Source organism: Lithobates pipiens, unplaced genomic scaffold (genome assembly GCF_037356315.1).
Source record: "Lithobates pipiens isolate NorthernLeopardFrog02 unplaced genomic scaffold, aLitPip1_a1.2 Scaffold_16, whole genome shotgun sequence".
In the NCBI taxonomy this organism is placed as follows: domain Eukaryota; kingdom Metazoa; phylum Chordata; class Amphibia; order Anura; family Ranidae; genus Lithobates; species Lithobates pipiens.
In genome coordinates this window covers 271,524,566-271,538,888 of record NW_027507748.1, presented here as the reverse complement: position 1 = coordinate 271,538,888, position 14,323 = coordinate 271,524,566, and the positions used below count along the sequence as shown (strand labels likewise).

General features: G+C 40.1%; 1 protein-coding gene across 3 annotated transcripts in view; it reads right to left on the bottom strand.

Annotated features, from left to right (window-relative positions):
* The window catches only part of ITPR3 (inositol 1,4,5-trisphosphate receptor type 3), a 406,280-nt gene that overhangs the window by 62,011 nt on the left and 329,946 nt on the right, over positions 1-14,323 (bottom strand). For all 3 annotated transcript variants that reach the window (XM_077481406.1, XM_077481407.1, XM_077481408.1), the window contains exons 50-53: positions 7,484-7,656; positions 6,780-6,944; positions 2,112-2,292; positions 1,723-1,830 (exon numbers count right to left, since the gene is read on the bottom strand). In XM_077481406.1, the coding sequence (XP_077337532.1) occupies positions 1,723-1,830; positions 2,112-2,292; positions 6,780-6,944; positions 7,484-7,656 (627 nt within the window). The remainder of the gene's footprint in view (positions 1-1,722; positions 1,831-2,111; positions 2,293-6,779; positions 6,945-7,483; positions 7,657-14,323) is intronic.

Below are 14,323 nucleotides of genomic sequence, written 5' to 3'. Positions count from 1 at the left end.
GGGAATGGGAGGGTGGGCTCTGAGGGGCGGGAGTCTCCCTGTTCATGCTGGTCAAAGTATTTAACTGGGCAGGATTCTAATTGTGATCCATTCAATCCTGCCCAGCAGCAGTACAGGTACTGTAGCTTTCAGAACAAACTGTGTATGAAGGGGTTTCCTTCTTGAATTATTCCGTGATCTGTGAGGCAGGACTTGAGAGGTTTGGAGCCTTTGTTGGTGTGACTAGGTGGCAAAGAATGGGAATTAGGATGTATTCAATTCAACCCACCATTAGAGCTGTTAAGGAAGTTGCATCATTTGCAGTGTTTGAAAGACTACAAAGAGGAGTGTTATAGATTATCTGCTGCAGGAAGTGGCTCTGGAAGGGACAAAGTCTATCAGCAGGATATGCAAAGTGTCACATGATACAAAGCCACAACTAAACCCAGAAATCAGAGGATGTACAGACAACAGAGCAACATGGTACAGAGGTATGATCTATGCTAAGATTGATCATTCCACTTAGTGCTAGTGAAAAGAAAGCCGGAGTTCAGCTTAAAATTTAGTTTTAAATATTAACATTTTTTATAGTCTCCTTTAATTATAGATATGTGTAGTTTTTTCCAACATAGTATGCACAGTAAAAATGCTAACAGAGTTTAGACCCAAAACCAATATCGATTGGACAAATTATGGGCACTTTGCAACTTAGCTGGTGTATGTTTAGAGGCTGGAGCATAATTTACATAAATCTGAGTTGTTAGTAAACTCAACACACACTCACACACACACATATACATATATATATATATATATATATATATATATATATATATATATATATAGCCTGTTCATGGGCCTTGCACATAGTATATTCAATTAGTGTATGATTTGCTTGTTCTCGCATGATTGATGCATCAGTGTATGCACATATCCTTTAGTAAATCAGGCCCACTGTCCTGAGTGTGATAAAAGTGTAAAATTACAGAGCCTTTTATTTAAGCTATTCAAAACTACAGAAATGTGTTATATATTATTGTTATGTCCTCTGGTGATGGGAGATGAGGTAATGAGGAGATGTGTTTGAGATCAGGTAGTGGACAAGGTAGCAACTGTCATACTTTAGATGTCCACTGACATTCAGACATAAACAACATATGTAAAACTAATGGTGGAAATAAAGATTTTTTCATAAGTAAGACTGCACAATTATAATTATTTTATACTCAGATTCTTGCATATGGTCACTTTTGACTAATCCGCTTTAAATGTATTCTGTGTAAATGTTCTTCATTAAACAATAGAACAAGACAGCACCCATCTTATTTGCTGAAGTAAGGCTGAAAGTTTTCAGAAAGTGGAGACCTTTAGTTTCAGCAAGGAAGAGAATTCCAGTTAACACATGCCAGACTACATTTGAATCCTTCTGTTTTATACAATAAATTGTAAGCTTTCTTCCTTTGGCAGGGACATGTTTTGCATGCTCATCATTTTACCATTTTTATTATTTGCAACTCCACACTTTTCTGCACGGTTGAAATAAGGAATTTGTGTACATCCTTTTAAAAAAGACCCTGTGGTTCTAAGAAAAATGACTAAAATGCATTAAAAGAAAAAGAAAAACAAGCAATAAAGGGCAACAGCAAAAGAACTGATCTGTGAACAATGCAAAACATCAAAATATGGTAGGAAAGAAAATAAAGTGACAGCAGTAATTTATACAATATGGTATCTAAAAATCACCTTCTGTATTATCCAGTACTGTAACATCAGAAGTACAGTCAGTTTGGCCCGGGTTGCAATACTCTGCAAAGGTGTTTGATCCAAATGACTGGGTCATTGTGTTGGGAGCTGTGGAGAAGCAGACTCATTTGAATTACATTCATGCTTTTATAGCCTTCCAGGCCAAGATACAGTAATTTATACTGCATAAAACCGCCTTACATGAATAAAGTATTTATATGGACTGACATAAACGTCAACCTTATAATACAAATCACAGCACTAAAGTGTTCCAGTCACATTTGTGCCAGTATCTTGAAAATCTAATACTTTATTCATGGAATTGATGGCCGAGATTCAGGCAGAACTATACTGAACATTCAATATCAGTCATTCCCCCTCCAGCTCACCTTTGGGTAGCCGATCCACTTCCATAATAAAATCATCTTTTAAAAAAAGGAATCCCACAATGGAGAAGAGGTAGACCAGAATCAGGGCAAGCAAGGCAGTCAGAAGAATTGATCGACCATTACGTGTCACACTCTTGATCACATTAAACAGCGTCTCTTCACGATATATCAGGTCAAACAGCTGGAGGTGGAGGCAATTAACACAAATTAATGAGGCAGCCATTGACAGAAATACTGTACAACTTTCCCCTTTCATAGTAATAAATAACATAGGCTTAGAAAATCAATGTTTTTAGCTCAGTAAATATCCTGTGCTTTTTCCAGTGAAATAGTTTACTGGCTATTCTTAAAAGTGCTAGAGGCAACTTTAACCATTCCAAGGCTATAACTAGAAAACAAGAAATTAACGTTAAATACCAGGGTTATGGCTGCAGCTACAGTGCCTTGAAAAAGTATTCATACCCCTTAAAATTTTCCACATTTTGTCATGTTACAAACAAACGTGAATGTATTTTATTGGGATTTTATGTGATAGACCAGTGATGGCGAACCTTGGCACTCCAGATGTTTTGGAACTACATTTCCCATGATACTCAACTACACTGCAGAGTGCAAGAGCATCATGGGAAATGTAGTTCAAAAACATCTGGAGTGCCAAGGTTCGCCATCACTGTGATAGACCAACACAAAGTGGCACATAATTGTGAAGTGGAACGAAAATGATAAATGGTTTATGGTTTTCACGTTTTTTTTTTTTTTTTTACAAATAAATATCTGAAAAGTGTGGTGTGCATTTGTATTCAGCCCCAGAGTCAATACTTTGTAGAACCACCTTTCGCTGCAATTACAGCTGCAAATTTTTGGGGCTGTCTCTACCAACTTTGCACATCTAGAGAGTGACATTTTTGCCCATTCTTCTTTGCAAAATAGATCAAGCTCTGTTAGAATGGATGGAGAGCGACTGTCAACGACAATGTTCAAGACTTGCCACAGATTCTCAGTTGGATTTAGGTCTGGACTTTGACTGGGCCATTCTAACACATGAATATACTTTGATATAAACCAATTCATTGTAGCGCTGGCTGTATGTTTAGGATTGTTGTCCTGCTGGAAGGTGAACCTCCATCCCAGTCTCAAGTCTTTTGCAGACTCTAACAGGCTTGCCCTGTATTTGGCTCCATCCATCTTCCCATCAACTCTGACCAGCTTCCCTGTCCCTGCTGAAGAAAAGCATCCCCACAACATGATGCCGCCACCACCATTTCTTCACAGTGTGGATGGTGTGTTCAGGGTGATGTGCAGTGTTTGTTTTCCGCCACACTTAGCAAACATGTGGAAGAAGGCGCTCTCGTCAGATGAGACCAAAACTGAACTTTTTGGCCTAAAAGGAAAATGCTGTGTCCCCTCATGGCTTCTAGGAAACTGCAAACGGGACTTCTTATGGCTTTCTTCTTGCCACCTTTCCATAAAGGCCAGATTTATGGAGTGTATGAGTAATGCCGCGTACACATGGCCGGTTTTTCCGTCAGAATAAACTGGCGTTTTTTTCAACGGAGTTTCGACAGAGTTCCGTTGAAACGGTCTTGCCTACACAGGTTCACACCAAAGTCCAATCGTCTAGATCGCGGTGATGTACAACTGGTACAACGGGACTAGAAAAAGGAAGTTCAATAGCCAGTAGCCAATGGCTGCCCATGCACCGTTTTTGGTCTGTCGGAACAGCATACAGACGAACGGTTTTCCCGATAGGAATTGATTCCGTCGGAATGATTTAAAATATGTTCTATTTCTAGGTCCATCAGAATTAAAAAATAAAAAAAAAAGGCCAATGAGGCATACACACGATCGGAATATCTGATGAAAAGATCAGGTCTTGGTAAATTCTACTCTTTCCATTTTCAGATGATGGCTTGAACTGTGCTCCGAGAGATGTTCAAAGTTTAGGATATTTTTGTATAACCTAATGCTGCTTTAAACTTATCCACAACTTTATCCCTGACCTGTGTGGTGTGTTCCTGGTCTTCATTATGCTGTTTGTTCACCAAGGTTCTCCAACAAACCTCTGAGGGCTTCACAGAACAGCGGTATTTATACTGAGATTAAATTACACACAGGTGGACACTATTTACTAATTAGGTGATTTCTGGGCAATTGGTTCCACTATATTTTAGTTAGGGATATCAGAGAAAAGGGAGCTGAATTCAAATGCATGCCACACTTTTCACATATTTATTTGTAAAAAGGTTTAAAAACCATTTATTATTTTCCTTCCACTTCACAATTATGTGCCACTTTGTGTTGGTCTATTACATAAAATCCCAATAAAATACATTTTACATTTTTGGTTGCAACATAAAAAAAATTGGAAAATATCAAGGGGTATGAATACTTTTTTAAGACACTGTAGATGCCTAAACCCTGGTATGTTCTTTTCCCTTAGGCAGCTAGCTTTCTAGATAAAAGTGGTCCTTGTGGCGCATCCGCTGCGCGATCACTTTTAGAAGCAATGGGAGAGGTGCCCACCCCTCCCATCGCTTCCCAGTGGTTTCCGGGCTTATTCTACCGATCACTAAGTGTCTTTGTGCTTAAATCATACATATTGCATAGAATGTCCATACAGAGTCCAAAATAATAAAGTGCTCCACACTATTGCTATGCAGTATTGTGGAAAAATATGTGAATGTGTAGATGTGTGTAAAAATCTGTCCTTACCTGTGCATACACACTTGGAGCCAATCAGAGGTTGATGAGCTAGAAAGGATCATTGTGGAAGGATTACAATTATAGGTGTGCACAGGGGGTGTTTAGGATGTGTTTGGGCACACCCTAATCACCTCTTGTGGTGCAGATTCCCCCTGCACAGGGGTGTATGAAGTGTATGCACTAGGGACGGTGGATTTCACTGATCTACAGGTTCAGATTTTGTTGCATGATATTGCATACCAAAAGTGGGAAGCACTTTATTATTTTGGACTCTATATGAACATTCTATTCAATATACACGATTTAAGCACAAAGACACTTTATTGTTTATGAAATATTTATTTATTTGGGATTATTTAATATGCACAATTGAAGAACAAAAACACGTTATATGATCATCCCAAAATATTTCATAAACAATATGATCTTTTTCTGCAAGAAAGCTGCACTGATGTTTTATAGATGTTTGCAATACTGTGTTTTAGTGATTTCACAGGGGAGTTCAGCTGCTCTTTACAAACAATATTATTACAGACATTGTTTTAAGCAATATTTTATATTTTTAGCAGTGTTGGGGTACTTTATAAAAATAAGTTGTTTTGCACAGAGGAGCCTCAATCCTCTTCTCAGGTCCCCCGCTGGCACTCCTGGCTCCTCCTCTTCTTCTTGGTGTGCCACCTTGGGAAGCCTCTTCCTATGGTGGCACATCTGCGTTCTCGATCCAGAGCTACAATGCCTTTATCTATAGTCAAAGACAGCGAAGCTCGGCCCCACCCCTGCCATCTCCTTACAGGCTGTGATTGACAGCAGCTGGAGCCAATGGCTCCTGTTGCTCTCTCTGAGTCATCGAGGAGAGAGAGACAGCAGCTCTGCTGCCCTTGGGCATTGCACTGGATTGAGATCAGGCTCAGGTATGTATTTAGGGGTGATGGAAGGGGGGGGGGGGGGGACTGAGGCAGAGAATGCATTAAGGTATAAAAAAAAAACATTTAGCCTTTAACGTGATAGTGAACTCTTACATAAGGACACTAAAGTGACTAGCATAAGGTAATATACAGTAATAGCCTGTACCTATTTGTCTGACACCCTCTACCCTCCAGAGCTCTCTACAGTACACTGATCAGATGGTATTTCTCACCCTCCAGGAGGCAGGAGGAAGAAACCAGAGTAAAGGGAATGGACAGAGCCTTGCAGTTTCATAGGTAAACACGCACATCTGAGGCTGTCAATCACCTGCTGTGCGGTGGAGTAGCGGGAGGGGTGCCATCGCCATGGATTTTCTGGTGTTCGTGAAAAGCATCAGAAATGACCATGCAGATTGCAGAAGAAGTAGAGAGCAGCCATGATCCACACTCGGTGCTATGGATTGAGGCAAGTACCCTTTGTATGAGGATATTCTTTGTTCATTTTTTATTTCAAAGGTTTACTACCAGTTTAAATTGGTATCCACTGCTTGCAGACATCAGAGAGGGGGAGGGAGAGGTAGCACAGTTACACTGAAAGGAACTTGCTGATAGGAGGAGCAGAGTGACAGAGGTATGAGCTCATCAGTGTACTGTTTCTTCTTTCAATGTCATCACACGGTAGGGTTGCAAAGAAGACATGCAAGTGAAACCGAAACTGCAGCAGAAAAGTTTAAGTCCCCTGTGCTGTCCAGCAGGACTGTGCTTTGTGCCAGATCTGTGTAAATCACAGGACTAAATGGACAAAAGCCCAAATCCTTTGAGCAGTCAAAACATCTTATATGTATTTCATATTTCATCTGTGTACTGTTTGCCTGGAGTTCAGCTTTAAGTGGAGTTTTCACTCTTGACATCAGCTAGAGTACTTGTTTCTTTTATCGACTCATGGCTAAACTATTTAGAGGTCTCTGGTGGCTAGACCCTGCTAACTCTAAAAATCCGTCGGGCCTGTTGTCAAGATATCTTTTTCTGTTGTTAAAGCTTTGTTTACAGTAGCACATACCAGAATGCTGTAAAACAGTTCATGAGCAAAGACTCCCAGGACACTAGTCAGGATGTAGCCAACATGGTAAAGAAATTCCATATCCATCACCATAGCCTTGTAACCTCGAATGAAGGTGCCACGATTGCCCACAAAGCTAACTACAAAAACGATTTTATTCGTCAACTGCAAAGAATGAAAGAAGAAAGATATATTACTGATGGAGGATCACAGGGCTTGTACTACTGCAAGTATTGAGCATTCATTTACATCTGATTTAAGACTGATTTATATAAAAGAAGAAATCTTCAATAGCATGGTTCAAAAGACAGTAAAGACACATTGCTCGCTGTCTTAGTAAATACGAGTTAAACATATTTCTGCATTATGTTTTCATAGTACTATAAAGCTAAAGTCAAGATAACAGAACCAAAAATTGTATATACATTATGATCAGAAGACACATAACTATGTGAAGGCTGTGTCACAATAATACTGGTTGTTTTCAGTGAAAATATTTAGTTGACTCATTCAGTCATACCAAATATCAAATATTTCATACCAAGCCTGCAACAAAGGCTGGTATTTAGAGGCTGAAATAAAAAAAAAACAAGTTATGGATCTCCAATAATAGGTCTTCGGCCTTAAGAATGACAGAATGGAGGTACTGAAGTTGAACTGACAACAGACAGTTCCATCATTGGAAAAAATGCCTAAAGTCTTACGTTTAGTGCTCCCAATAAGTAAAGCGTAGGGCCTATTCCCAAGTAGTACACAGAACGCAGGATTAATGCCACAATAAGGGGCCGTAGACCATAGCGCTTGGTGAAGAGAGACATAACTGAGAAGCAGACCATGGCCCAGAAAAGAAGAGAAATCAAAGGGGAATCCAGCACTCCTGTAAAACAAAAAAAAAAAGAATACTGTTAGAGAGAAATTCTAGACTGCAAATATATATCAAAGGATTTTTTTTAAATAACTCTGAAATGCATCAGAAACTTAAGCAGGATATCAAATGTTTAAGCGTATTTTTTTTATTTATTCACCCATTGCATGACAATAATTTAGTCACTGTACACCTGCAGCAATCCATAGTGAAATAGACAAAATACTCTGCATGTCAAATGTCTAATTCCCACTGAAGTGCTGATCAAAATCATCAGTATTCATTAAGGACAGAGGTTTCAAAGAGAACTTTAAAGCCCCATACACACTATAAGATTTTCTGCTGATTTTTTCCTTCAGATTTACTAAAACCATATAATATGAGGTCAAACCTTAGGAGTTTAAATTTGTATGCAATCAGGCAGGCCCTTGCACTACATGGTTTTGGTAAACCTGAAGACAAAAATCTGCAGAAAATCTGACAGTGTGTATGGGGCTTTGGGCTAATAAGTTAATTCTTAGGATCCATGCAGTAACATGCATTACCATAACACATGTTCACATGCAATGGTGTATTCACACTTGGCAGTGTGCTTTGTTAGGGCTCCTTTTCACTTGCTTCAAAATGTGGCATTGGAAGCACTTTTTTTAAAAGTGCTCTGAATGCTAATCAAAGCATTGGTCACTAAATTAAATGGTAAGCCTATATTCCTATTTATACGAAGAATTTACTAAAATGAAAGCAGACAGAATCTGGATTAACTGTGCATAATAATCAATTAGCTTATAAGGCTTCATGTACACAGTCTGTTTTTCCCATTGTAAATGGTCAGAAATGTTTCCCCTTTTGAAAATGCCTATAAACAAAGATGCTTATAAACGTGGGTTACCACATTTAGACGCGTTTACGCGCTGTTACAAGCATTTGGCATTTAGAATGCCGCCAAACTACTGTCCTGAATGCAATTTATCTGATTTCAGAAAAATGCTTCTAACTTCAACTGCTTCTAAACTATGACTCAGTTACATATATAGTTACATAGTTAGTAAGGTTGAATAGCAGTCCTCCCAGTTCAACCTGAGTGAGTGTCTACAACCGTCCCTATCCCTGTACATTATCCCTGACTCAGTGTACATGTACCCATAAGATAACATTGAGGAGAGTTCAGGGGCTGCTGAAAAAGACACCCAACTGCTCCTAAGACTCTGTTTCCACTATTGTAACCCCAAAGCTGTGTGATTTACAGTATGACTTTGCTATGCACTTTGGTGCGATGTCATGCGACCTGTGAAAATCGTGTGCAAACAAGTCGCACTGAAGTCGGAACAAAGTAGTGCAAAAAGCTTTTTTGGAGTCGCTGTGACTTGAGTCGCACCACTTAGAACGAGGACCCTTGAAACACATGGGTTTTGACTTATAATGCGACTTCGCAGCAGTGGAAACAAAGCCTAAACGTCTGAATGTCTCAATGGCACCCCAATACACCTTGCCGGCAGTGGTGCCCTGCACAGCAGTGCAAAGCAAAAACGTTTGTGCTTCAACGCACCACGCCTCAGTGGTTAGGTGAAAAATCTAATCTTATTCTTTTCCTGCTCTGAGGTGTAACAGGAAACGGATCACTGCAGTTTTGCTGTCTCTTTAGGCCCCAGTTACACTATCGCATTACTGTAGCACAGGGCACCACATGCTACTTGCAATGGTGTAATGGGCCGCCATTCATTCTAAATGGCAACTCAATACACCTTGCCGGCAATGGTGCCCTGCAAAACAGTGCAAAGCAAAAACGTTTGTGCTTTAACACACCAGGTCTCAGTGGTTAGGTGTAAACCTACCTAATCTTATTACTTTCCTGCTCTGAAGTGTAATGGAAAAACTGATTTAGTTAAACATTTAAAACAGCATAAGTGCCAACAAGCTGTTCTATAATTTCATACAACTAATGCCCTGTACACACGGTCGGACATTCCGACCACAAAATCCGTCAGATTTTTTTTCGAAGGATTTTGGCCGAAACTTGTCTTGCATACACGCGGTCGGACAAAGTTGTCGGAAAATCCGATCGTTCTGAACGCGGTGATGTTCGTTGTGTACGACGGGACTACGTAGAGGCCAGTAGCCAATAGCTTTAGTCTCGTAATTTATTCGGAGCATGCGTACAAACGATTGGAAAAAGTCTGATCGGATTTTTTTGGCAGAAAATTTTAGATCCAGCTCTCAAACTTTTTCCGTCTGAATTTCCGATGGAAAAAAGTCCGATAGAGCCCACAGACGATCGGACCGTTTCCGTTCGAATTTCCGATCGTGTGTACAGGGCATAACTGTTCTTAATGTTCAAATCTGTATCCAGCAATAAATTCCATAACTGACCAAAATGTAAATATCCCTCTTGCAACCAAAACAGTTTCAGTTTGTAACAAAGACTGCCCAGAATACTCCTGTCTCTTATTTAGCCACTTCCCGCCCGCTGGCCATCATATAACGTCCTTGATTTTGTGCGGGCATATCTGAATGATGCCTGTACCTACAGGCATCATTAAAGTATCAGCTTATTCAGCCAGCGATTCCCTACACCATAAGAATATGTGGCTGATCATAGTGGCTGTTCCAAAGCTTAACTGATCTTACGGGTGGCGAGAGGGGACGTTCCCCCCCCCCCTCGCCGCCCTCCGGTGCTTCTCCCGACTCACCGCTTCCATCGGGGAGTCGGAGACAGGATCTGCCGGCCCCAGATGTTTACCATAGAGATTTCTGGTGGACCAGATGGTCACCGGAGTCTCTATGATCATTCGAAGGCCGGGCATGACGTCAGAACATGCATCCAAACAAATGGCGCCGCCTCGGCTGGGAAGCCGAGATCATTTTTTTTATTTCAGGTTTCCCAGCCTAGAGGTGAGATGTGGGGTTGTATCGACCCCTAATCTCATTGTAAAGAGGACCAATCATGCCATATTCCTATTACAAGGGATATTTACATTCCTTGTAACAGGAATAAAAGTGATTAATTTCTTTTTTTTTTTTTAAGTGTTAAAAAAAAAGAAGTAAAATTAACAATAAAAAATAAATAAAAAGCGTCCCTGTCCCCGTGTGCTCGCATGCAGGAGCTAAACGCATAAGTAAGTCCCGCCCACATATGAAAACGGTGTTCAAACCACGCATGAGGTATCGCCACGAACGTTAGAGCGAGAGCAATAATTCTAGCCCTAGACCTCCTCTGTCACTCAAAACATATAACCAGTAAAAATTTTGAAAATGTCGCCTAAGTACCGAAGTTTGGCACCATTCCACGAGCACCATTATGAAAAAAATTGGGATTACTTTACTGTTTTTTTTTTTTTTAAAGCACAAGACTGTTTTTAAAAAAAAGGTAAAAAAAATTGCTGTGCAAATACCGTGCAAGATAAAAAGTTGCAAGAACAGCCATTGTATTCTCTAGGGTGTATATAATGATATAATGTTTGGGGGTTCTATGTAATTTTCTAGCAAAAAAATTATGCTTTTTACATGTAGGAGAAAAATGTCAGAATTGGCCTGGGTGGCAAGTGGTTAGTAATTGGCTCAGTAACTCCCTTACAAGTCTGCACAGAGATTAAAATGAAATTACAATTTAATTCTGGCAATCTTTGGTAAAATTCTTACACAAGGTGAAGTAGTTCAGTAGGGAGCAGGAAATACAGAAACTGGGACAGAAATAGAGGAGGATGTTTTAAGATTTCAGAATGTGCACTGGCATATTTTATTTTCATATCTATAGCACAGGTAAAGCACCACAATAAATTCTGCTAAAATCTAGAGGGGATTTTTCCTGTTTTAAAGAAATCGAGATTTCCCACATACTTATTCCCTTTTGGTGCAGGCATTTTAACTTTTGATTGTAATCTCCTTGTTCCACTGTGCTATATTATTAGTACAGTATAGTACGTGGTGATAGGAGTAGTGATGCTGTCCTTAAACCACAGGTGTAATATAAGAATTGCTTGATGGGCACAGAGAAACATAGTGATTGATTTACTAAAACTGGAGAGTGCTATGGTATAACAATTGAAAATAATGAAATTGAGACTAATGGACTTTATAGGCACGTATAAAACAATATAACAAATTTGAATAGTTCACATAAAATTCATACATATACAGGACAATCATTTATAAAAGACTATAGGACACAGTGTTTTTTCCTGGAGGATATACTAAATCATATACTTCCTGTGGGGCAATGCTAAAACTATCAAGAAAATGCCCACACTGAGATGTATGTATTCCTCTTGGTTGTTCCCAAAATCCTCATAGATTAAAAGAATTGCTCGCTCTACATGTTTTGCGACTTGAACTGTCGCTTCTTCAGGAGCTTCAATGTTTCTAGTCAGAAGAATAAAAACAACTATCGGATAAAATAAAGAAATTTACAATGATGGATTTCTGAGCATTGAGGAACCTTATGCTCTCCTGTTGGAAGAAAAGCTGGAACATAATGAGAGCTCACAAATAGAATCCAGTTCAGTATCAAACACACAATCACCAAGTGATTCATGATTTAAGAATAAATCAAATCAATTCCCTGACCTCAACAAACGAATCCCCTAAATATCTGATTTTCTCATTGCCATGATCAGTGAAATGAAACGCATGCCAATGTCCAACCTTACCATGCAACAACAAGAAGCCCTAAATCAGCTAAACTATAGACAGGACACAGTCATCAAGCCTTCAGACAAGGACGGAAACATAGTACTCATGACCTAGCAACAGTACGAAACAATGTGCTTTAACATCTTAAATAATGTCGAGTGGTATCGACCAATCACAGTTGAAACCACTTCTCAATTTGTGCTGACGCTGTTATCCTACACAACTGGTTCTTATTCCTTGGTTCCCATTACCTCCAGGTACAGGGTGTGCCTTGGGTACTTGTTGTGCCCCGGCATATGCCAACCTGCACCTGGGGGGGGGGGGGTGGGAACATGAGATCTTTTCAAATTATGCATTTAGTAGATACCTGGACCAGGCATTATGCTGGTTCAGGTTTATCGATGATATCCTCTTGATTTGGACAGGTACTGTCGAATCATTACAGGAATTTATGCATCAACTTAACACTAATCAGATAAATTTGAAATTCACTGTGAATTGGAACGAAGACTATATCTCTCTTGGATTTATTGATATAAAAAGATGTATCCAACAATCTAGCCACAAACCTGTATTGGAAAAGCACCGCTGGTAATACAATGCTGCGTGCACAGAGTATACACCCTATCTCTCTCGTTCACAGCATACCATATGCTCAGTACATACGCCTTTTGCGGAATTGTACACACAAAGTATATTTTAGGACTCAAGCAGCAGAGCTTCGTCAGCGGGGATACAGTAAAAGCCAGCTTAGGAAAGCTTACAACAAAGCTTTAAATAGAGATAGGAACTCACTGCTGTATTACAATGTGAAGCCCAATTCAAAACACCAGACTATTAAATTCATCACCAGATATTCTGCCCAACACGAACAATTTCAAGCATGTATGCAAAAACATTGGCATCTCCTAAGTGAAGACACCATTCTGCAAAAATACGTTAGAGACCCCCCCCCCCCCCCCCCGAAAATAGTATTTGCATAAGTCCTTCAATAGGCAATAAAATTACAACAAGTCAATATATACCAAATAATAACACCACACTGACAAATTGTGGAATCTTCATTGCCCATGGATACACAATTGCCTCTGTCCAATGGGGAAACGTTTTACCCATGTTTGCATGCAACTTGCAAATTACACAAGGAGTGATCCATCTTGATGGTTTGTAAATGCGGAGCATTCTATGTAGGCAAGATGATTTGCCAGCCTAAACCACGCATATATGACCATAGCTACTATTCCCAATATGCTAAAATGCTTACCCCAGTTAGCTGCCACTTGGGCTTGTACCACAAATTTGATACCACCTTTGTCCATTTTATTGCTTTGGAAGTGATACCTCAAGACCCATGTGGCGGCAACTGGGATAAATGCATTTTCCAGAAGGAGACATTCTGGATTGAGCTTCTTGAAGCAACCAAGCCACCAGGTATCAATGAAGTGCTATCATACCAGCCCTTCCTTTTGAGGGACCTGTGTGATGGCTGCATTGATCCTCGGTTAGGCAATAACACTATATATGCTGTTTGACTGGGCACTGCACTAAGCAAGAGAGACCATAGATGTGTGTATATACCACTGTTCTAATAGTGCTTAAATGCATGTGGGGTCTCTCCTGCCTGTTGATTGCCAAGCAGACCCAAACAAGGCATTGATCCAATTTGTAATGAACTGCTACAATTGAACAACATTTAGAACTTTGGTTTCTTGCATTGTGTTACATTACATTATGTGGTATATTTATAATCTTTTTTTTTCCTCTCTCCTATGACCAGGGTTTTGACCGCAGTTCTTCCCTTGGCGACCGGGGGGGCACATGCTCTGCGATGCCATGTTTAGCATAGCCGGGATGTGTGGGGTTGCGATCTACTCTCCCCGGTCCTATAGACTGGCGAACTGAGGGCATGCATCCACCTGTGGTGAACTTCTCAACTTGTGTCTCCTAGGTTCACTTCGGACGCCGCAGATGGCGGGCACTAGAACCGGCATGTACGGTACTGTATTGCGCATTCGACTGGGCTGAGTGACGTCAGACGCCAGTCTGACTGAGC